General features: G+C 40.0%; 1 protein-coding gene across 2 annotated transcripts in view; it reads right to left on the reverse strand.

The window, feature by feature from the left end:
- Positions 1–25,195, reverse strand: part of PRKD3 (protein kinase D3) — a 92,372-nt gene that overhangs the window by 6,161 nt on the left and 61,016 nt on the right. For both annotated transcript variants that reach the window (XM_050950293.1, XM_050950292.1), the window contains 11 exons: positions 23,320–23,509; positions 20,138–20,215; positions 18,601–18,784; positions 17,035–17,158; positions 15,301–15,378; positions 12,811–13,087; positions 9,671–9,723; positions 8,816–8,888; positions 4,492–4,598; positions 3,696–3,857; positions 2,709–2,807 (listed from right to left, as the gene is read on the reverse strand). In XM_050950293.1, the coding sequence (XP_050806250.1) occupies positions 2,709–2,807; positions 3,696–3,857; positions 4,492–4,598; positions 8,816–8,888; positions 9,671–9,723; positions 12,811–13,087; positions 15,301–15,378; positions 17,035–17,158; positions 18,601–18,784; positions 20,138–20,215; positions 23,320–23,509 (1,425 nt within the window). The remainder of the gene's footprint in view (positions 1–2,708; positions 2,808–3,695; positions 3,858–4,491; positions 4,599–8,815; positions 8,889–9,670; positions 9,724–12,810; positions 13,088–15,300; positions 15,379–17,034; positions 17,159–18,600; positions 18,785–20,137; positions 20,216–23,319; positions 23,510–25,195) is intronic.

The following is a 25,195-nucleotide window of genomic DNA, read 5'->3' on the forward strand; positions in this document are numbered from 1 at the left end:
AGGGAGAGGTACAGCCAGGAGGCTCTGCATACTGTCTCTGCCTGCAGGTGCCACCCCCATAGCTCCCATTGGCTGCAGTTCCCGGCCAATAGGAGCTTTGGAGCCATCGCTCAGGGAGGCAGTGCGCAGAGCTGCATGGCCAAGCCTCCACCTAGGAGCCGAGGGATGTCGTCACTTCCGGGGAGGCATGGAGTCAGGTAGGGAGCCTGTCAGCTCCACCAACCCCTCCTTCCCCCAGCACCAGTGTCCCCTCCACCCCCCAAGATTTAGTCAGGGGTATATAGTACAAGTCCTGGACAGGTCACGGGCTGTGAATTTTTGTTTACTCCCAATGATCTGTTCATGACTTTTACTAAAAATACCTGTGACTAAAACATAGCCTTACTGATGATGCCCGCTCTCTAGTCAAGCGAGCCTTGACTATTGTGGGTGGAGGTATATTCACCTGCTCATAGCAGTATCAGATGCAGGCTGTGATTCAAGACGAAATACTTTGAGCAGACACTGGGCGACCTTTCATCCTGTCTGACACCGCAACAAATTGCTGTGCTGACTTGCGAAACAGCCTTGTCCTGTCAATATAGAAGGTTAGTGCCCTCCTGATGTCCAAGGCATGTAAACTTGTGCTCCTCCTCGGATTTATGGGGCTTCAGAAAGAAGATCGGTAAGAAAATGTCCTGGCCAGTATGAAACTGGGAAACTGATAGGAATGTTGGATGCAGCTGCAACTGGATCCTATCTTTGTAAAACACCGTATAGGGTCGTTCTGACATGAATGCCCTGATCTCAGACACCCTGCAGGTGGACACAATCACCACCAGGAATGAAACATTCCAGGAGAGAAGGAGAAGACAGCAGGAATCCAGAGGTTCAAAGAGAGGTCCCATGAGCCTCGACAGCACGAGATCCAAATCCCAAGGAGCAGGGTCCCAGAAGTGAGGGTAAAGACACTCCAGACCTTTCACGAACGAAGCCATCATATCATGAGTGAAGACTGACCTTCCTTGGAATGGAGGGTGGAAAGCCAAAATAGCAGCCAGATGAACCCTAGTCGATGACAGGGACAAGCCCTGAAGTTTGAAGTGCAGAAGATAATTCAGGATAACTTGCAGTGAGGCCTTCTCAGCTCGGACATGTCATTCCAAAACCCATCACGTGAACCTTTTCCACTTTGCCAGGTAAGTTGCTCTGGTGGAGGGTTTTCTGCTGCCCAGCAAGACCTGTTGCACCCGGGTCGAGCATTCCCCATGAGTTTCATAAATCCATTGGCAGGGTATAGGATCTCACCCTCTACCAGCCCAAAGATCCAGCTCCCTGGACTACCATGGGACCTCTGCCAGGCACCAGGAGCTGAATCCTCTAAAGAAAGGTGAGTAATGCTTCTAGCCCTGGAGCGAAAGGCACAGGAGCCTACCTTAGACTCCAAGGAGGAACCCAAGTTGCCTGCCCACAAAGACACTGTGCCACACGGTGCCAATATGGAGTATTGTGTCTCCAGAGACATCAGTACTGGTGACAGCATGCTGGGCTTGCCTCTTGATGGCACCAGGCGAGCAAGCACTGGAAATCTGAAGCCAGCCACGGCACCAATCATACTTGCAGGTACATCTGATGAAGCCTGAGGCTCCATTGGTACCAGACAACTTATCTCCTGCACTGCTGAAGAATCCAGTACTAAAAGGTGTAGCAGGTCTCACACCATGGCATATGCCTCCAGCGTCACTGGTACCAAGAGAGTCTCTTGCTGTTGTATTGCAGAGTTCAGCCTCAATGATGCATGCACCAGAGTCAATTACTCTGGGCTGGACAAAGTCGGTATCCGGGAGCACCTCTTCCCCAAAGACAGACACTCTACACTGCCCTCCAGCTTGCTTGCTGATAGACAGCACCAGTGACCCTGATCTTTTGGAGGAGGCTGGCTCCTTCAAGACACATTGTCCATGCTTCTTCCTTGTTACCAGGGAAGGGGAATAGCACACAGTTTCCGCAAGGTCTGGAGGGGCACTTCTGACAGAGGCAGAAGTACTTGATGTCCATCCCTTTGGTCCAAGGCTTGAAGTTTCTACAGCTATGGGAACAATCTCAGATGTGACCCTCACCGAAGCACTTTAGACTACTGCAATGAGGGTCACTTACCAGACTTCTCACAGCCAATGCAAGCCTTAAAGCCCAGGTACCAGGAGTTGGCAATCTAAGCAAAACTAAGTTAAATAACAATAAAACTTTACTCTAAAGGTCCAACTATTGATAACTACACTAACTATATACAAGAAAAAAATCCCTGAAAAAGAGAATATTAGCAACCCCGTTGATCATGGGTGGTTAGAAGGGACTGAAGAGGGTCAGGGGCAGCTCTGCCCTTTATATCACTGTGCAGCAGCATGAGAACACATACACCACCCTGATAGGTACCCGTAAGGGAAAAATCTCTGACTCTGGCGCACTCAGCTGACACACACCTGAAGTAAAATGGACATTTGCAATCACTCAAACAAGAACATCTATACTTATTCAATAAATCAGTACACAAAATACATAGATAATTCATAAGGTAACAATACAGGCAGCTCACATAATTCTAGTTATATTTTGGGTGAAAACATCAGTAATACTGTCCTATAACAGATCATTTTTCAGCTCTAAATTCTATATTTCTTCTTTAGTGGAACAGTGATTTAGGATGAAACCTTTGTTAAATTTTCACTCACCTGAGGGAATGGTTCTGCTGATGCTAGTAGTACGTTTTCCGGTTTTAAATCACAGTGCACAATGTTCTTGAAGTGTAGATTTCTCAAAGCAACAAGTATCTACAAAAAGAGGAAAGGTATTTTCAAAATTATTAGGACTGTAAGTGTCTACGCACCAAAGATCAGACACAAAGTTGTACAATAATTTAGAACAATACAGACATCTCCAATTTGCTGTGCTTTCACGTTGTGCAAGTGCTATTTTTTTTCCTGATCAAAATCACAATTGTTAATTTTGTTTGGGGGAAGGAAGTTTTTGAATATTTTTATACCACACATAGACTTTTATGAAAACTTAAATTTGAAGTGTCTCCTTTAAAACATAACCAGTTACACCTTAGCTGCAGGATGGTTATCTTTAAATCTGCTACTGTGCGTCCAGGGAGGTTGAAGTGTTCTCCTACAGGTTTTTGTATATGGCAACCTCCCTGGACACACAATAGCAGATTTAAAGGTGGCCATCCTGCAGCAAAAAAAAAAACTTCAGGACCAGACTTCAAAGAGAAACTGCTGAGCTTCAGTCCATTTGCAAATTTGACACCATCAGCTTAGGATTAAACAAAGACTGTGAATGGCTAGCAACTACAAAAGCAGTTTCTCCTTCCTTGGTGTTCACACCTCTACTGCTAGAAGAGAGCCTCATCCTCCCTGATTGAACTAACCTCGTTATCTCTAGACTGATTCTTGCCTGCATATTTGTACTGCCTCTGGAAATTTCCACTACATTCATCTGATGAACTGGGTATTCACCCACTAAAGCTTAAGGTCCAATACGTCTGTTAGTCTACAAGGTGACACAGGACTCTCTGTCGCTTGTTAAAGCTTGGTCTTCTTTAAATAATGATTGAATCTAGGCAATACCTTGGGCTAAATTCTATTCACACCAGTTTAAGAAACCAAAATCTAGCCCCTCTTCTTCACAGAAGCAAACAGAGATGGAATACCAACCTGGGTGACCATGAACTTTGTGATTCGTTCTGGCAGCCGACTTTTCTCACTAGAAAGAATCATCTCCAGCATATCTCCATGCAACTTTTCCATCACAACAAACACCCGTTCTGGGGTTTCAAACATACATTCCAGGTTTACAATCCCAGGGTGGTGCAAATTCTAGCGAGTTACAACATTCACATGAAGAACAAAAGAGATATAGCATTGATTGAACAATAGGAAAATTACACTTATACTGAGCTATAAAATCAGAAAGCATATATAAATGGAAAGCTAGGGATTAGAAACAGAGCATGAGGCAGAAGGCATTTCAAAGTGGCAAGATTTAACACGTGAAATGTGCCCATTGCCAATATTAAGATTACTTTTGTCTGGAAAAGGTAATATCTGAAGTGGACAATTTTGTATATGATACGGACAGGAATATAAAGGAAAAGAGCAAATGTTTGTATAGATTGATGGACAAGTTATGCAATCAACAGAACAGAAGTCACATGAATTTCAGCTGCTGCTTCAGGCAGGCCCCAGAAAGCCTAAGTACATCTTCTCCCTGGGTCTGTGCTGGCAGTAAGTAGACAACTGCCAACAATATGCTGACAACTCTGCTTCCAGCTGCTTACAGACTCCCTGTCTTTCAGCACCCCCTCTAACAGATAGGCTCAGATTTCAAGGATTGGGTCTTATGCCCAGCTTAGTAAAGCACTTAAGCACATGTCACAGAATCACAGAAAAGCTTTTCCTTTGACAGGACGAAAAGCTCAAATGTGGATTTTATTTAAAATGTATTTTGTACCTGCAGAATGGCAACTTCATTGCGAAGCTGACTTTCCTGTTTTGTGGGGAATCTCATCTTATCAATGACTTTAATAGCCACATCCCTTCCAGTCTTCCTATGTTTTCCTAAAAGAAAAGCAGCACCACCCGTCAAACAGCAGAAAATCATTCATTAACAAAGTTACAGCCCTCTTTGTGGAAATGGGTACATTTTTCACAATCATAAATGTTAATACACATCTCAGTTGAAAATTGTATCTGTGATATGAATGTAATTATGACAGTAAGTTCTCTCAATCCTGAAATGCAGGATTTTTCTGCACCATACATTTAAAGTGACTGTTGCTTTGCTGTCCAATCTGTGCATTGATATTATATATATAGATATAGATATAGATGGTGAAATCCTGGCCTCTTCTACGCTGATGCTCAGGGTGGGATAGAAAAAGGTGTAAGGATTCTTCTCTCCTGTTGTCCCAGCAGCAAAAGGATACTTCCACTGTGTGCAGGAATGCGCTAGAAGGTAAATCCAGCTAATACACTGGCTGGCACGCCATATGCCCAATAGGGTATAGTCTACATGAAGAGGGATGTGGTAGCCCCAACCAGGTGTGCTGCCATCTGAAAGCTCTAAATGACTGGTTAGGGAAAACAGGCGTATCCTGTTGTGTGTGTCTTGCTGTGCTATGTTTCACCTCATCTTACCTTAGAGGACTGGACCAAAAGAAACCTGATGAGGTTCAACAAGGACAAGTGCAGAATCCTGCACTTGGGACGGAAGAATCCCTTCACTGTTACAGACTAGGGACCGAATGGCTAGGAAGCAGTTCTGCAGAAAAGGACCTAGGGGTTACAGTGGACGAGAAGCTGGATATGAGTCAACAGTGTGCCCTTGATGCCAAGAAGGCTAATGGCATTTTGGGCTGTATAAGTAGGGGCATTGCCAGCAGATCGAGGGATGTGATCATTCCCCTCTACTCAACATTGGCGAGGCCTCATTTGGAGTACTGTGTCCAGTTTTGGGCCCCACACTAGAAGAAGGATGTGGAAAAATTGGAACGAGTCCAGCGGAGGGCTGAAGCACATGACTTATGAGGAGAGGCTGAGGGAACTGGGATTGTTTAGTCCGCAGAAGAGAAGAATGAGGGGGGATTTGATAGCTGCTTTCAACTACCTGAAAGGGGGTTCCAAAGAGGATGGATCTAAACTGTTCTCAGTGGTACCCAATGACAGAACAAGGAGTAATGGTCTCAAGTTGCAGCGCGGGAGGTTTAGGTTGGATATTAGGATAAACTTTTTTACTCAGAGAGTGGTGAAACACTGGAATGGGTTACCTAGGGAGGTGGTGGAATCTCCTTCCTTAGAGGTTTTTAAGGTCAGGCTTGACAAAGCCCTGGCTGGGATGATTTAGTTGGGAATTGGTCCTGCTTTGAGCAGGAGGTTGGACTAGATGACCTCCTGAGGTCCGTTCCAACCCTGATATTCTATGATTCTATGATTCAATGAAAAACATACCCTACACAGACAGGATGTTTCAATGCTGATCGTGCAGTTGTCCACCCAGTACCCCCACCCATACTCAGTTGTTTCCTGCGATGTTAGAATTAAGCCCTCAATGAAGAGGGCAGGTTAATGAGGTCAGATACAGAAGGACCTTGGTAATGTAACACACACATCAATATTAAATCTAGAATGAGACTGTAACAAAAACAAAAGGGAATGTCTGATCAGTGAAAGTGCTGAAAACTCTTAGAAAAATGTATAAAATACACAGAAAAGTCCACAGCTACAGTGTAAGAGGCGCAGAGAATACTACGGTGCACTGCTAGATAAATACTACAAGGAGGTCACACTACTGCTATATAAACAACCTAGGCTACACCTCACCTGGAGTTCTGTATTCAGTACTGGTGGTCATGGCTTAGTAATTGCTCCTGAAGGTTGTTGGATGGAGCAATCAACATGAGAATATACCTGCCTTAAAGATTTATATGATGAATAAAGGGTTAAAAAAAAGGGTTATTTCCACTGGACAAAATGGACTTAATGGAGGCATGACTGAAGTTCCAAATGGCAACAGACTAGCCAAACAGACTTCAATAACTGAAAAGTAAAAATTATTAAATCAGATTAGAAGAGACTATTACAATGAAAAGCTTGCAATATATCCTGGGCTGATAGAAGAAATGGCATGAAGGTTCAAATCCTTCAAAGGAGTTTAGGAGATCTGTTTTAAGGCATTCAGTATCAATACCAAATAAAACCCTTGGATGACATATGGCAATTCTTAAAATGACAAATTGTAGCCTCCTGTAATGGTTAAATATATATATAATTCAAAGGAAGAGGTTCTAGCTCCACTAAACATCAAATTATATCAAAATGCCACAGAAATAAAGTTAACAGTGGACTAGACATATTCCTTCTGGATACTGGACTTGATTAAAGATCAAACAACCAGGTGACAATATTTGGTTAAGTAAGCAGAACAGACTAGAGCTATGCTCACACACAGGTGAAGGATTAACATTAAATACTGTATGTTGGTTCAAAATGGCTTTAAACATAGCTCTTTAAAATGGTATTGCTGTGAAATCTTACACCAGCAAGAGATCACCCAAATTTTCTCCCATAGCCCTACAACATTTTTTACACCTTTCAAAAATGAAAGGTAATGTAATAGAGGGGCAAATAGAAATAAAAGCTAGATATCAATACACCTCTACCCCAATATAATGCAACCCGATATAACATGAATTCGGATATAACACAGTAAAGCAGCGCTCCAGGGGGGCAGGGCGGCACACTCCGGTGGATCAAAGCGAGTTCGATATAACGCAGTTTTACCTATAACGCGGTAAGACTTTTTGGCTCCAGAGGACAGCATTATATCAGGGTAGAGGTGTACTTCAAAATGTATTCAATTTTCTGTATCTACAAGTTCAAATTTTGTCCTAAATTCTGAAAAAAAGCAAAACATTTTTCTCATACCTAGACATAATTAAACCAATAGAATGTTCTGTGTGAACTTTTCTAAAATACAGGAACACAAAAATGAACCAAAAGTATTTTATTCACTATATGTTAACTGGAAGGATGTAGATCCAAATTTTAAATGAATAAGAATATTCTTATTTACGGTATAATGGGTACCAGATCCAACCTGTGAACCATTGACAATAAATAGTGTGGCAGTGTTGGTTCCAGGATATTAGTGAGAAAAGGTAGATGAGGTAATACCTTTTATTGGACTAGCGTCTGTTTGAGAGACACAAGCTTTCAAGCTTACACAGAACTCTTCTTCTGGAGACAAAGAGCTGTGTAAGCTCAAAAGCTTGTCTCTCTTCATCAGAAGATGGTCCAACAAAATATATTACCTCATCCAACTTTGTCTCAGCAATAAATAGATCAATGCAGTCAGAACATAACACTAATATTAGACTATGGTTACATTATCTTTTCCTGCTCTCCCATTTTCTTTGTGATTGTAGTATCTTAAATGTGTTATACCATATATGCATTTTAAAATGGTGGAGTGAACTAAAAAAGATTTTGGACAAATGCTTCATACAAGCATTAAATATATTGGCTTAAATAAGTATTGAATCAAGGAGTAATTGTACTCAGCATCAAGAGGAGTTTCTATACAAAGGACAGCATAATTATGGGAGTAGATAAAAAAATGATAAACAGGGAAAATTGTCTAATTCTGTCATAATCTCTCTTTCCCACTCCATGGCTCTCACCTTAAAAGAGAATCTTTACACAAAATGTCATGTTACCACTTTCCATAGAGTCCAGAAGCAAAAGAAATTTCTTTCAAGACTGGTATACAGCTACCAGCCCATCAACTTATATCTCCATCAGAAAATTTTCAGAGTAAGAAGAGTATTAATAGCACAACTAATATACAGAAGAATTAAAGTTTCAAAGCTTGTAGACAATAAAGGCAAAATGAAAAGGATGTTTTCTTTCTTTCCATTGACCTTTAATTACTGTTCTTTTGCCTCCTTCCTTGCTTTCTGATAGGTGGAGTCTTAACAGGTAACAATGATTCTGCTATGGGAAGAGGAGACATGAAATGGAAGAAAACTAGCAAGACAGTTCAGATGATTTTGTCTCGTTTCCAGAATTTCATTTGCTCATGTTTTCACATTACAAACAAATAATATGTTGTAATTTAAGCATTTTAACACAAAAGATTACAGAAGCAGAGCTGTAGGTCATTGCGACAACTTAAATATGAGTAGATATATGAAATGTGACTGTAGCTAATATACGTACACTAGCCAACTACACCTCCAGCATGAACACATACAAAGCAAAAGTTCACAGTAACTTACCTCCATATACAATGCCAAACTGACCAGAACCTAGGACCTCATCAGCAAAGATCTGATATACAGAGCTGATATCCTATTGCATGAAAGAGATAAGCCACAAACATTAGGAGCAATCAGAGAACAAATGTCCATTTGGAGATTCAATGGTACTGGCTAGGCTAAATGGTTAATCATGCTTTTAACAAATAGTTTGAAATTAAAGTTGCTTTGGTAATTTTAAAACTATGGGGCAGATTCAAAGCTGCTGTAAGTTGTCGTATCTGCCTCATTGTATTTAATACTATGGTGACGGTAAAGAAAATGAATAATTTTGTACTAACTGACATATATACAGAACATACACTTATTATTCTGAATGTTGGTGAATATCTGCTATCTCATTCTTCAGAATTCCAGAACACACTGTTAGTTCAATCTGTTCTGGGTTCTAATAAAGACAGTCAAACAAAAGGTTAAAAAACTGTCTACTAACATTAATTATTTTTCACCCAAATCTCCTGCCCTTAAGTAAAAGAAAATATAAAAAATTAAGCCTAAGTATTTGGAGTATTATTGCATCACTTACAAATTTATTTTTCCCCTTGTGTGTGTCATTAGTTTGGAAAAGAAATAAAAGCGAAGGAACTCTCTCTCAGGAAATTCTAGTCATTGTATTACATATGATGACATACACTCACCAAAATATCAATGATGTCAATAAGGGAGACTGCTTTTATGTACCTAATAGAATAGAGAGTTCCGTGGCTGTAAAACCTTTAGGTGTTTTACCTTGACCGTTTTATGAGACATTCTATCTTACTATCAATTGCTTTAAAAGAGTTTGGGTACATAATACCATTTTTGCACATGACTCACCACATTCTCCTGAATCTGGCAATTTGAAACAGAGATGCTGAGAGATAACTCCTCTGCAATAAGAAGGAAAATATAATACTATAAGAGAATAAAAAGTCAAGTTTTGTTACTGGTTAAAAATAATTTAACAGACTCCTAGCAATGGAGCTAGGGTGAATGGTTGTGCACTGGTGTTCTGCAGAAAAATATATATTCAAACTCAAAAGTCACATGTTGATTTAGACAAACTGGTCTGGATTTTGTTTTGTGAAGCAATAGTTCAGGATTAGTAAAATGCCAAAACTGATGGGAAAAGAGGTAAAAAGATTAGAACAATTTGTACGAGGACAGGAGCTGGAAACTGAAGATGAAAGTAATTTGCCTACTGCATCGTAAATTGCAGCAATTCTCTGGCAGTGATACAGAAAAGTAAAAGTAAAACAGATCATTTATCTTAACCAAAAGGAATTGTTAGCTGTCTGCAGAGTTAAGGAACTTATATGTAATTGAGTAGGTAAATATAAGCAACTAAGGGAAGGACAATATAAAGTCAAGCAAGATACAGACAAGCATCATAATTTTGAAAATATTATCTGTTTGAGTTCTATTCTAAATGTTAGTTTTGTAGATCTGCTATAGGAGGACATAAATCTGCTAAATTTGACAGCAAATTTGGAAAGTTGATCAGAGAGCTCTTTGAGTAAAAGCAGCAGCCATAGAAGTTGAGAGCACACAAAATTTCTTCAGAGAACCAACTTAGACATGAAGTTTAGGAGTATAACCTCATAATGTACAAGGCAAGAAAATAGACAAAACAGCAACAATTGCCTTTTCCTTTGACTTTAGGTTCGAGTTAAGCTTCTCAGCAAAAGGAGAGAGACTAATCTGCCAAGCGAATTTTCAGACTATGCTCAACAAATCCCTGGACAATATGAATGTCAGGCAGATGTCAAACCAGAAAGAGCTTTGAACTCTAGGAATACAATTCCAGAGCAAAAAGAGAAAGGCCTGTTGCCATCAATGCTCCACCCTCAAAGCAAGGCTCTACAGAACTGGCATGGCAACAAATACCAACTCACTGGGATCAGGTTCCTCTTAATATTGCACCTGAACCAGAACCTCTACAGGTTCACACATGTCTAATGATTGTCTTCTTCTACTTGAGACTGGTTAGACCTCAGTTGGGACAAAGTATTCAATTCTGTCCAAGAAACAGTTGAGTTCAAGAAGTAAGAAACAAAAATTGTAAGAAATGTAGAAAATAACATCAAAATATACATAGCCTAAACTGCAATAAGGATAAAGTAGGTTAAATGAAAGAGGAACTTTGTAAAATCATCATTACTGGAGTTATTTAAGAAATGTGACACCCATCTATAGAGATGCTTAAAGAGCATTAAATCAGTCCAGTTACTGTGCAGATGGATGGTGAGCAACTAGCGGCCCCTTCCAGATAAGCTGATTCATGTATAAAAATAACATGTAGATTGACAGTTCTCCACTGACCACATAGCTGAGGAGATGTAAGAGCATAACTTATTCTACCCAATAACATCATTAATTTACATTCAAAGTACTCCCTCAGAAGCTGCCTGTATATGTTAATTAGTGAGACAAGGTGGGTGAGGCAAGGTATTTTATTTGATCAACTTCTGTTGGTGAAAGAGAAGCTTTTGAGCCACAGAGCTCATCCAACAGAAGATATTACCTAACCCACACCCACCATGACTTTCTAACATCCAGGACCCAACACAGCTATAACTATACTGTGTACAACTATATGATATAGAAATATACTGAATCTACCTTCAGTCTCCTTCCCTCTCATTTTAAGTCAAGCTACACTCACTGGGGAGCTCTGCCATTCTAATTTATTAAGACAAAGACCCAGAGAGCCATCCTTTTTGAGGGACAGTAGTATGTCAGTGATTCATCAATTAAGAAAAGAAGCCTGGGAGCTGCAAGCTCCTTTCATACATACATAAACCAAAATACTAAATTGACAGTACAGATATGAAAAACAGTGCTCAGAAAAGAAAATTTATATGGATTTTTCATGTGATCTGATAGATGTATGCAGCTGCTAACCTCTCTATATCCCTTACCACTTTAATGACTATAGTCAGACTGATGTTCACTGCAGCTAACAAATGCACTGAAATCACTGGTTTCCAGGATCTATCGTGTTATCAGAAGGGTTACAAATAATTACTTTTGGCTTTTTAAATACCAAAAAGGACTTCGGCCTATATTAGTATCTTAGAGTTAAAGCTGAGAAGGTGGTACACCTCTACCTCAATATAACGCTATCCTCGGGAGCCAAAAAATCTTACCACGTTACAGGTGAAACCGCGTTATATCGAACTTTATTTGATCCGCCGGAGCATGCAGCCCCTCCCCGGAGTGCTGCTTTACTACGTTATATCCGAATTCATGTTATATTGGGTGGCGTTGTAATGGGGTAGAGTTGTATATAATTTTAAAAGAATGGTAAAAAAGCTATAGTAACAAATCACATTTCACAGAAACAATACCTCACCATAATTAAAAACCAATATGGTGTTTGCTAGATATGCATCACACTAATTTGAGAGCATATTTTGTTTTCAGAATCTACCTTCACACACTGATTGAGGGCAGCATCTGAGTGTCATTCTGCTGTTGATATCACCACCCCCATAGAAAGGTAAGGATCTGATATAGTCAGAGATAAATTAATTTATCCTAGGATTCCCTGCAAATTTAGTGACACAATAGGCAGATGAAGGTGCACGTGGGCCCCAGCAGCGGACATCATTGAGGGAGAAATCAAGTGTGGAGGCATAAGCCTGAGCAGGGTGACAGTATGAATGCTGTTGCCAAGAGGCTTCAAGGAGGCACTTGGAGAGATTGACCTGGAATATCTGATTTTGTAATATGCATTCATGATAGAAATGACAACAGATTCTTAACTATGGTTTAGTGCTACAACAGAAAAGGATTCTTTTCACAGTTAAAATAAAATTCCGTGCGTGTTTAAAAATTAAGTAAGGCCCCCAATTCAACAAAGCATTTACATGAATACTTCACTTTAAATACATGCTTAAATGCTTTACCAAACTGGAGCCTAAATCAGTAACCACTTCAGTATATGAACAACAGTGTCGTGTCTGCCTGCTTACTGTGATCTTTTCCTTGTCCTGCTGCAGTGCACACGCTAGCTTGAGGAGTGACTGGCATCAAAGCCTGACGGATGGCTTTCTCCCAGCTTTGAGCTACGTCAAATCCAACTCCAGTGGCAGCAAGAACAGGATTGTGATGGCTGTTGCCATTATTTTCGCCAACAAAGTATACCATGGTGTCAGTGATGATCTCAAAACAGTGTGGGTTGCTGCCCTGCACCATGTTTGAGAAATCTCGAGGCTGATTCACCTGGAGAATTTCTGAAAGTGGAATCTCCTGAAGAAAAATATTAAGCGTTACAAAACTTGAAAACGTACATGTAGCTATAACATATTGGAACTCTTTCTTGAAGTTAGGAGTCATTATAGTTATTGAACTGGATATTTTCATAATGTCAAACTTCATATTGCTACAAACTCCCCAATTTTCCCAAACTGCTCTATACAAGCCCAGAAATATTTCCAACCTTGCTGCTTATCTCATATTTAGGGCCCAATCCAGTACTCTCAAGTCAAACAGAAACATTATTAACTTAAATGGGAGCACAGCGTAAGTAAACATCACGGGATCAGGCTCTTAGTAATAGGACTGTGTTTTATTTTTTTAAATAGCGGTATTATTTGTATTTGGGCCAGGACCTCATTGCATTAGGTGCAAAATATACACATACAACTAGTGAGCGTGACCAAAACCAAGAAGGAATAGTGCTAAGAATATGTGGTTACCTAGGCAAGTTACATGCACAATTACAAAAAACTAAAGAATTCCCTTCTATATAAATATTAGCCAATCACACAGGCACTCTACCTTGCCATTAGCAGCTGGCAAATTACCATAGGATCATGGCAGAAGTGGGACTTGGAGAGAGATTTGAAGAAAAAGGGTTGTAAGTTTATGGACCAGTTAGGGGAGAGCATTCCATGTGCGTGGGAAAGCATGTGCAAAGACGCTTGTAAAAAAAGGGGGTAAGCAGGTGAACTAGGCTGGCACTGTGGTCACTCAATAAGAGGCAAGAGCAGATAAGTAGGAAGGACTAAATTGTGAAGGGTTTTAAAGGTGAGGACAAAAAGCCTTCAAGTAGTAGAAAAGACTAAGAGTAAGAGGAGGGATTTAAAGAGGTAGTAACATGACGTGAGCAACGAGTGAAGAAAATCTGAACAGTTGTGTTTTGAATGGACTGGAGTGGAGCAATATGAGCATCAGGGAGGTCTGAGAGGAGAAGATTGCATTGGTCCAGACAGGAAGGAGGAGGACCTGGACAAGAATTTTAGCTGCGTGCACAGAGAAGAAGCTGGATCTTAGAGATGTTCTGGGGGAAGAAACTGCAAGATTTGGACACAGCCTGAACGTTCTCAGCAAGAGGTGGGGGGGGAAATCTCTGCTTATATTATAAGCACATTCTGAGCATTTCACTACAAAATGTATTACTATATTAACAATCTGCTGGAATTAATGGCAAGCCTTGACTATTTACTGATTGGCTGCACAGCAGGATGAGAATACAGAAATGCATTTAACAGATCTTGGTTAAATTACTCCTCAGAGAACAATTTCAAGTTTTATCTTAGGAACTTAAAAGTAAATACAGGAACCCATGTGAACATTTACAGTCAACATGTATAGTAAGAGAAGACTCCAGCATTTAATAAAACCATCTGTCAGAAGTGATTGAGCAGGCAAATTACAGAAATAAGTGAGATGACAGAAGTAATATGGAGTGAAAAATCCCTTAGTAAAGTTGAGCATCATCCATGTTAAATTCCTTGTCAAGGCCCTGAGACTTCCATAGTTATTTATTTACCAATACCTTTTGTAAAAGGAATTTGATTTTCCAATGCATTCTCTTTCTAAAATCTGACAAATCTTATCAGCTTAGTCTGCAGCATGGGAGATTTAGGTTATATATTAGGAAGAACTTTTTAACTATAAAGATAGTTACACACTGGAATAATCTTCCCAGGGAGGTTGTGGAATGTCTGGAGGTTTTAAAGAACAGGTTACACCAACACCTGTCACAGATGGTCTAGGTATATTTGATCTTGCCTCAACACAGGGATGTGGACTAGATGACCTCTCAAGGTCCCTTCCATCCCTACATTGCTGTGATTCTAAGCTATAGCCCCAACTGTACAACACACCATCTACTTGTAGAATGGAGTATCACCAATTAGTGAAACTATCCAATAACTGCTAAGACACTTCATATACTAAGCTAACACATCTTTAGAGAACAGTTTAAATATTTTTAAAGTGAGATACATTTAGTCCAGGTGATTAAGCAGAGGAATGGGAAGCATGATCTCCTACGGTTCTAGTCCTAGCTCTTCCTATCTGGTGCCTTTGGCAAATCACAACCTTTCTGCCTCAGCTTTGATCTATAAAACAGAGATAATATTTACTGTTCTACCTCAAAGGTTTGTTGAGGATAAACTGGATGTTTGTAAAGTAACAAGTAAAGTGCTATATAACTGCTGAGTATTATTACTTACCTTGTAATATTTTGTTCCAGATTCATTTTGAAATAGCGTAAGACATTTACTATCCAGTCTCCAGTAATGTCTCTTTCTCTACAAGACATACCACAGAGTATCATTAGGCACAAACAAATGAAACAGCTAAAACTTCAGTTTCCAGACACTTAAAGTACAGAGTTGTTTTACGGTATACAAGATATATTGCACACAATGTCAGGCTACGACTGCTAGAGTTTTCAGTTTACATTGGGAGCATGAAGCAGTATGTACTTTGGGATAAATACGCCAATTTTTAAAACTCAAGAACAGACACATTCCACAAACTGGAAAGAATGGTTACTTACCCTACGGTAACTGTGGTTCTTTGAGAAGTGTTGTCCATGTAGATTCCACTCATAGTGCATGTGTCCCATGCAGGCAAGATCAAATTATTTTGGCTACCAATGTCTGCTGGGGCCACACCTGTATCCTAGATGTTCTTACACACCTCCCACCCAAGGGTATTAAGGGCTGAGATGGCCCAACCATCCCTCAGTTCCTTTGCCAATACAGAATCCCAGAGGACGACACTGCAGTAGTGGGGAAGGAGGATGGGTCATGGAATCCATGTGGACAACACATCTTAAAGAACCACAGTTAGCTAATGGTTAGTAACTGTTCACTTGCATTCCATTCTTAGTGACTAACAAAAAGCTGTCTATTTGCTTGGAGGGGGTACCAGGAGTTCCACTTAAAAAAATGACTGCAGGATAGCCAATCTGGAAGCCTCTGGCAAAGAGTAGTGTCTTGTAAAAGTGTGGGCTGGAGCTCTCTGTAGCTACCCAAAATTTACGGACACATTCACCAAAACAGGCAGCAAAGACTGCCTGGTCTCTAGTGGAATGAGTGCTAATGTGGAATCTAACTTGGTTAGCTCATAACTGTTTTTTATAAAATTGAAGACCCACTTGGACAACCTTGGTGAGAATACAAGTTGTCCCCTAACTCTTATCAGCAAAGGCCATGGATAGTCTGGGTACATAACTGAATGATTTTTTCTTGTTGATGTAAAAGGACAGTATCTTTACTATAGCACCTGAGCTAAGGTTAGCTTCCCCAAGAGCTGAATGAGGTCTGAGGGGGGAAAAAAACTGAGAGGTAAATGGATTAGCTGGAACTCTGAGACAACCTTGGGGAGTAACTTGGAGACTGACTCAACCTTCTTGAAACAAGGGGAACATGTCATGAGAGTCAGTCTCTCCTCTAAACTTTGAGCTGATGTAAGGACTACTACAAAAGCAAACTTCATCAATAGGTGGCATAGGGAACAGTTTGCTAAGGGCTCAAAAGGAAGGACCCATCAACTCTGCTAACAGTATACTGAGGTTCAAAAGGGGGAAAATGGGGTGGGGGAGGACGGACGGATGGACACGAATGAAGTCCTTAAGGAATCTTGCCACTGTAGGATGGGAAAATACAATCTGGCCCCAGATATGAGGAAGATACGTAGCTGTTATTGCTAAATACACCCTTATGGAGTTGACAGACACTCTAGATAATTGCAGGGCTAGCAAACAGGGAATCAAGTCTTGCTAGATTTGCTTAGCCATATTGTTACTGTATACATCTAAACATATTCAAATGAAATTCTAAACAAGGATATCAATACATTATTAAACCAGTTTTTTTTTAAAAAAGGGAAATTTATTGATTTAAAACAAGTAACCCTTAAAATAAAATAGATATACGAAGAAACTTCAAGTTACTAACCAGGTTGTCTCTGCTGGTATAGTGAACCATCCATCCTTCCTTCACCATTGTACTGCTCTTCCTCTTTGTGTGCTTGATTGACTGTACAACCCTCATTAGTGGAATATTATTGCTTGTTGATGGACTAAGTTTTAAAAAAGGTTATAACTTAATCAGAAACTGTTAAGATTTAAAGACATTTATACCAGTACTATGTTGTGTGTTTTCAGGAACAGACATCTTTTCTTACCTATTAAAGCTATTTCTTTGATTGACAAGGTCAGCTTCTAAATAAGTTGAAGGTCATTAGCTTAATGAGCATCCAGTTGAATAGCAGGATTTTTCAGTTGCGACATGTCACAGGGCTCCTACTAGCTTCCCCAGTACAAATGCCAAAGCACTTACAACAGAGTGATATGTTTACAAAACTGAAGATCAGTCACTCTCATTCCAACCAGGCATATCTTGAGAAATAAGACAGTCTCACTAAAGATTAACTGAAGTGGTCTTTTTTTTTTTTCTCCAACAACCAAAAAATAGTATCACTAATGCCTATATACCCTTATTCTATTTCACTGATTACACTATTCATAATACTGCTATTCCTTTGGTCATCTGTGCCTGGACAGCTTATGTCATATGTGTACATCTAGCTAGAGACGGACTTCCTTCATTTGAGCCATACCTGTACTAAACAATTTTAACCCCCTCCCACCAAAAAAAAATCCCACTAGTGTTAGCTCAAGGGCGGACAGGGCTCTGGCGGCTTCTAACATTTTTTTACATTAATTAATTAAATCTGCAGGTTTATCCAACTTTGTGGGTAAAAACCACCAATGCCCTGTCCAGAAAGTGATGGTAGCACTGGTGGGAAAAGTTTGCAAACATGGCTTCAGAGAATCCCGCTGACACTTTTCAAAGTAATACAGAAATTTAAAAAAAAAATACATAATAAAATAAAGTACACTAACCCAAATTGGATAACGATTGTCCTATTCAAGCCCAAGAAGATATTTAATTTCAGTCAAATCAGGTAGCAAATTCTTCTTCTCAAACTGTCAATACCCCCCCCCCCCCACTTTATGTAAGTAAAGACAATTGGTTTACAAGCTGTACACGGATAAATCAACACTCACATCAAAATCTAAGCTACAAAAACTAAAATATCACCCCCTTTAGCCCAGCTCATAAGGAATTAAAACACAAGAGCTAAAACCATTTAAATCTATTTACAGTAGGAATTAATTTGGTCCAAGGTCAGTAGCATAAAATAGGCATGAAGATCTTGGTCAGCAAAGCATTTTCCATTGACTAATCTGCAGTTCAAGCCATTTTTCAATAAGCTGATTTATTTCCAGGTTGACAGTCACAGTTCAGCAGCTTTGGCAAGAAAAAAAAATCCCAGCATACATCTAGGCTTTTAATTTACTTGGTTTTCATCTTTATTTGGGACTGAATGTTTTGTAAAACTGTGAAAATGAAGACCTGACTAGCAACAACAAATTTGGAACTGTGCTAAACACTGTTTTAGTATATAGTATTGGGGAATGGGATGCCTGTAGCACAACAATCTGTGTTGCTGCTTACCTGATAGTTTTGACAGCTTCTTCATCTTTGTCCACATCAAGATCAGAAGGGTCCATAAAGAACATTTTGTCCTCTGGAGGGGAGGGTTCTTCTACATCATCCAAACCCCGACTACCGTCACTGTTTATTTCATTGCTGTCAACTTCCATTGGCATGTCCAAATCTTGGCCTGGACTAGAAGGTTCTAACAACAGATAGAATTATCTTAAGTTAATGACAATTCACAGAACTCTCCCCTCCGATCTCGTCTCACACATGTACACACACAAAAATCAAGTCACAGACAAACAAAAAGACAGCCAACCACACCTGTGAAACCATTTAGGAACCCTAAAGTTTTTCATTACTGATGCAGAAGAGTATAAAGAACAAACATATTACAGGCCTCATTTCATATCATACCAGGTCAAGGAGGTCTGGCCAAAACAGTCCTCATAAGAAAATTACAGGGAAAATTCTATGGTCTGGATTCACTGTTTTACTAAAATGATTTTGTACCACATATGCTGTGAGTAATGCAAAATGGCTTTAAAGTGGCCAGAGATGGTCAATTCCTTGTCCAAGGGAATGCTCCTCCAATGGAAAGCTTCCCCCTGTGCCAGCTGACCTCCCACTCCAGCATACAGAGGAGGGGGGTGTTGGGGACAATCCAAAGGCAGGTGTTGCAGAATGGAGTTCATACACACTCAATTCTTCATTGGCATAAGTTAAAACTGCTCCCCTGAAGAAGATTTCACTTATATTGCCAGGTGGCCCAGGACCAGGGAGATGCAATCAGTCATCTGTGATTCTCCCTCTCCATCCTCTCTTCACAAAGCTCAGACAGAATGGAGAATCAAGCCTATGTCCTCTCTTTTGAATAGGTCAGGACAGCCAAGGGAGAAATGATATTGGAAAGGACAAAACCTCAAGAATTTAGGAGGAAAGGACACTTCTCCCCAAGCCCTTTGGGAACAGAGTACTATTAAACGAACCAAAACACCAACAAGTTAAGAAGTTAGTGGAAATTCTCTTTCTTCAGATACATACAGAACTGTTACTAGCACATTACAAAGTATTGTTTGGCTGACTGGCTATTAAAAACGAATTGTTGAGAGAGAATGTTTCCCCATGCTATTTTCCACTTTACTCCATTAAAAGTGGCCCTTTTTTTGACAAAGAAAGCTGTCCTTCATGAAAAACATTGAGTAGACTGATCACAATTTAAACTCATCTTTGGACAGGAAAAAATGTTCCAAATTCTTGACTTCAAGAGAAATCATCAAATGAAGTATACTGAGTTTGCTAAGATTTTTTTAAGTAAGTTTTAAACCACCAGAGACACATAGGTCTTAAAGCCAAATCTTTAATTCTCAATTACCTCAAAGGAACCATTTCTTCTCCAGGAATAAAAAAGGACGAGTGGAAAAGGGCATTTAATAATCTTTAGCCTTAAAATACTCAGAGTTGACAGGATCAGAAAGTAACAAAAATAAGGTTTGTGTATTTTGTTATGTCTCCAGAGATATTCCACTATTTGAAAACATGTTTTTCCTACCTCCATTGAAAACCACCTCTCCAAGACAGTCTCTAGGTACTTTAGATGCACAACGTTTGTGACAGTTAAATCTGCAATCTAAAATAGAAAAAAACCCACATATGTCATTACATATAGTTTAGTTTTATTCAGACTCAGAAAGAGCCTCTAAAATAACTATCACATTATTTTCAACATGATATTCAAAAACTTCAGGCCAGAAAGAACGTCAACAATCTTGTCACGAAGTCATTTGCTGAGATGCCTCCACTGAAATTCATTAAATCATACTGGCATCTGTGACTATCCTTTCATCTCTTCTCTCTCCAAGAAATATATTATTCTTTTCTGTCTCTCTCTCTCTCTCATTTGTTTTGTTTTTTTAATCCTGATTTTATTATTCTGCACTAGTTAAAACAGGAATATTTCCATATATTCTTATCTCATAGAACTGGAAGGAACCCCAAAAGGTCATTGAGTCTAGCCCCCTGTCTTCACTATCAGGACCAAGTACTGATTTTACCACAGATCCCTAAGCGGCCCCCTCAAAGATTGAACTCACAACCCCGGATTTAGCAGGCCAATGCTCAAACCACTGAGCTATCTGTCCCTCCCTCCCTCCTTCTCTCTCTTATTTTATACTCTCCCTTCTCCATCCCCAGTTCCCTTTTTCCCATTGTTTTGGAATCAAAGATTGGCTCCTCCCCACCTTTTGTTCTGCCTGCTGTTATGGGACTAAAGTTTTGCTCTGACCTTCATTGCAACCACCATGGCCACTATGACACCAGGTCTTTCACCACCCCCATCAAGGTTATAAGACTTCCCCTTCTGCCAGGGCCATGATACTTCTCCCTTCAGTACAGTAATCACAGCTTAAAAGATTTCCTTTGTCTCCAGGACTGCTTTTGAACCAACAATCTGGCCCTCCCTGCTGCTGCCCGCATGAAGCAGGAGTCACCAGGGGTTTTTCACTTCCATAGGATTAACAGAAACAGCTCAGCCTCCTACCTTTTAACCTAAGAAGCTAAATGCTGGATCCCGCCACTTCCTTATTTAGTCTTCTGAGCACCTAGAGTGACAAAATGTCAACAAAGTAATTGTCTCTTTTCTCCAGGGCTGTTTCTAGTAAGATTTACAGAACAAGGTCAGTTTCTTGGTTTACTTTTGAGTAGCCGGAGAAATGAAGATGCTCAGAAACCCAATAAGGAGCTGAGAAGAAAGTGTCATACTCCATGAAATGCTAGTTATCTTTATTTTTCATCTCTCTTCTTTCACGCTCATTTCTCACTTCTGTATGCTTTTTTGCTATCTATATCTACTGAAATTCACTTCCCTGAAATTGCAGATAGAGGAATTCCATGTGTCTGGATGGATTCAAGACCAGTTCTCTTTGAAGTGACTGCTGTCAACCATTTTCACTCTCTAAAGTTTAAAATAAAGTTTCAAGTGTCTTTTTAAGCTTTGCTATTTGATTACATATCAACAGTGCATGTCCTACAAGACAGATTCTAAAACCTAAATAATCCTGGATGCAGCCTAGAATTTTCAAGCTGTAATACCAGCAGAGATGAAAGATGTGAGGTTATAACTCTTCCCATTGCAAAGAAATCTACTGATGTCTGGTGTTCAATTTTACAGTTACTTTTACATAACAGATGAAAGAAAACAAAACCAAAAGAATAGCTTTTGTTTAAAACCTTTTACACACAGGATTACTGTAGATTTATTGGGCAACATGTCTCAAACTAAAACATGACCAAATACTTTAGCCTCCAAATCGGACCTTCTGCTTTACTCCAGGAAGAAATGTCCATCAGATTGTAAAATATTCTATGTTAATTTTTAAGATTCACCACTCTGGGATTTTTAGCTTTCTCTGTGACAAACTGTGATGGTGTACCAGGCCCTTTGAGGCCCTCTGGAAGGCCCTGCAGTCTTACTACATCCCACCCCAGAAAAAGGCAATACAGTGAGATTTGTCTAAGTGTCCTAGAGAGGCTGCAGGGGAGGCAGCCAACCAGAGCCTAGAAGGCACATATAAAAGAAGTTGCAGGGCCTGGACAGCTCAGTTGCTGGCTGGAGCCAGAGGAGGAAGAATGCTGTTCCTGGCTGGCTGAGAAAGCTGCAGCAACTGGACAGAGCAATCGCGGGCTGGGAAATTCCACAGGTACGGAGACTGGGGAGAAAAACTGCCCAAGCAGGGGTAGGGCTTGGAAGCTCTGCAGGCACAGAGGCCTCGGAGAAATAGCCCTTACAATAAGGGCCAGAAACTTGTTAGAAGCTCACCAGGTGAATGCACCTGAGAGCACAGGGCACAGATTATTATGGACTCTCTGGTCAATGAGCCCTGAGAGGGACCCTGCTTAAACAGGGAACAGGCTGGGGACCCAACAAGCTGATAGGACATAGTGAGAAGCAGCCCAAGGAATGCTTCAATAGATAGTAGTGAAGGAAGCAGCAGGTGGCTGCTAGCCATAGGGTCCCTGGCTTAGGACCCAGAGTAGTGGGTGGGCCCAGGTCCCCCTCACTGGCCAAAGGCAGAGTGACCAGAAGGGCTGAGGATGCGCTCATGAGCAGTGAATGACAACCTCTTTACACAAACAAAGCAATGAAACACTGAGTAGGTAAAGTCTGTAGTGTTTGGTATTCTGCAAATGCAGAGTCAATAGAGAAATAATGTGATAATATGCCATGTTCTGAGAGCTGTGAGAAAGATGTGAGAATATAAACAAGGAGGTAGAGATATGCTAATATGTTCTCCCTATAAACACAGGTGCACCTAATGGAAAGAAACTAAATTGGTACAGGAAAAATGTGATCTAGGTCCTTTTAAGTACGATACTTGACAGTGTCTCTAAGAGTTTTTGTATTTGTTTTTTAAAAGCTTCTGGTTGAAATGCAAGTGATTTTTAAAGGAGGGAATGTCTTCCACAATATTTTTTAGCTGCTCAGAATGATCCTTGGAGGATTACCTTCTTTGCTGATCCACATGTGAACTAACTTATTATTCAAGTACATTATTCACAAAATTATACATCCAATTAATACCTTTTTGAATGTAGCAAAGCATGAAAACTGCAATTATCTTAAATATATAATCCTGTTTTAAATAAAGCTGCTATCTTAGATAATGAGATTCACTTTTAAAATATCGTAACATTCATTGAAATTAATCTGATTGCTGTAGAGCACTGAACTCCTACCTTTACACTGCATTCCTTGGCGAAAAAGGCCTTTGAGCAAACGTTTGCAGTACTGGCATATGGTGGGACGAGTATAGGAATGGACAGCAAAGGTGTGAGGAACCTTCACCCTGCAAAGCACCATCTTTTCCATCCAGATTGGACGCCCACTCCAGGAGGGAATTCTCTTGCTGGGCTCTGGCTGGCAGCGCTGGAATAGAGGATGCACATGAGATTCTAATAAGAACACGTCAAGCTTAGAAACAATTTTTTTCAAGGGGCGTTTGGCCCAGACACTGAGCAAACATCTTTTTGCAGAGCATGTTGGCCAAGCAGTTTTAAGAAGTAATTTTGGAAGTCTGAAGGAAGCACCATACTGTAAAGATTTGCAGAGAGCAGGAAAAAGTTTATGAATCTGTATTTCCACAAGGACTAAAATGATAAACAAAACCAAAAATACCCACTTTTGATTTCTTCAGGTAATATGGTAAAGGCTCAGAAACAGCACAGGCCTATGACAAACATCAGCCTCACGTGCAGACTCCTCCAAAATGGGAGGCGTTACAGGCAATAACCCCAGAAATAGACACCTGCCACATCACGCTGTTTCAGAAAGCCTTGCATGCCGGGACAATTTACTAAATTAGGTAAAAATCCAAAATAATGTGTAATTTAAAGATTTAAATGAAATATTCAAAGCTTTACTGCTGATCTAGGTGCATTGTTTATGAAAGTAAAATAATAGTACTTAGTTTCAGGACAACCATATGGAAAACACTGAACATGAGAGAAGGTGGAGGAATATGGCACTGCAAAACTCAAACTATAGTAACATAGGACCAACTGACAAGACTGCAAATCCAGTAACCTATATTGTCAATGTAATCCCCTTAACGCTGAAAACAAAAACAAAGATGAAATCTAAGATCCACTGGGCAAATATGCAGAATTTGTATGCAAAAAAAATTGGATATACCACATTAGGTGGAGAAATAGTGATTATTCTATCATAATTCAACTGAACTTCTGCAAAGATTTTCAGTGATAACTTAGTTGTATTTATCTTCAGTACTCTGAGACTGGACCCTCTCGTCTCTGACCAAAAGGCGTATTGTGTTCCTGAATGGTACTGTCTGTAAAATGTATACTGTAAGGTCTCTGAAGTTAGGAAATGCATCTCCCTCCACATACTGTAGAACACCAAACACACCAACAGTACATAGTAAATGACAGTAATAGTGTCTGACAGTAATGATCAGGACAGTATCTTAAAGACCTTGGACCAGATCCTCAGCTGATACGAAGTGAAGTTGGCTTCACTGAAGTCTGGTATCCCCTTCCCACAATGGAGTTCAGTCACTCAAGGAATAAAACCAATTTTTACAAAACAGCTCTGAAAGGGGCAGATGCCTCACTGTGTTCTCTAGCGAAATTTAAAACTGTTTACGCCTGGAATTATTATAGCTTCTGGCATCATATTGTTGGGACCAGAGACATATTTAGGCCTGGCAGAAGCCTGCTGTTCATTATCAAAACAGACTCTTAAAATGTTTAAAAGCATAAGCATATGTAGAAGTGTGTATGTGTAAAAAACTGCAAAGTAATCATATTTCTGAGAACAAGAAAAAATAAAGTAACTACAGACCTAGAAAAGACCAATTTGAACAACATTAAACTTGTACTGACAAGGGAGGAGAGTTAATATGGAAAGGAGAAACTAATACACCTCTACCCCGATATAACGCAATCCGATATAACACAAATTCGGATATAACATGGTAAAGCAGGTAAAGGAGGGGGCTGCGCACTCAGGTGGATCAAAGCAAGTTTGATATAACGCGGTTTCACCTATAACGCGGTAAGATTTTTTGGCTCCTGAGGACAGCGTTATATCGAG

Source organism: Gopherus flavomarginatus, chromosome 4, assembly GCF_025201925.1.
Source record: "Gopherus flavomarginatus isolate rGopFla2 chromosome 4, rGopFla2.mat.asm, whole genome shotgun sequence".
NCBI classification, from domain to species: Eukaryota; Metazoa; Chordata; order Testudines; family Testudinidae; genus Gopherus; species Gopherus flavomarginatus.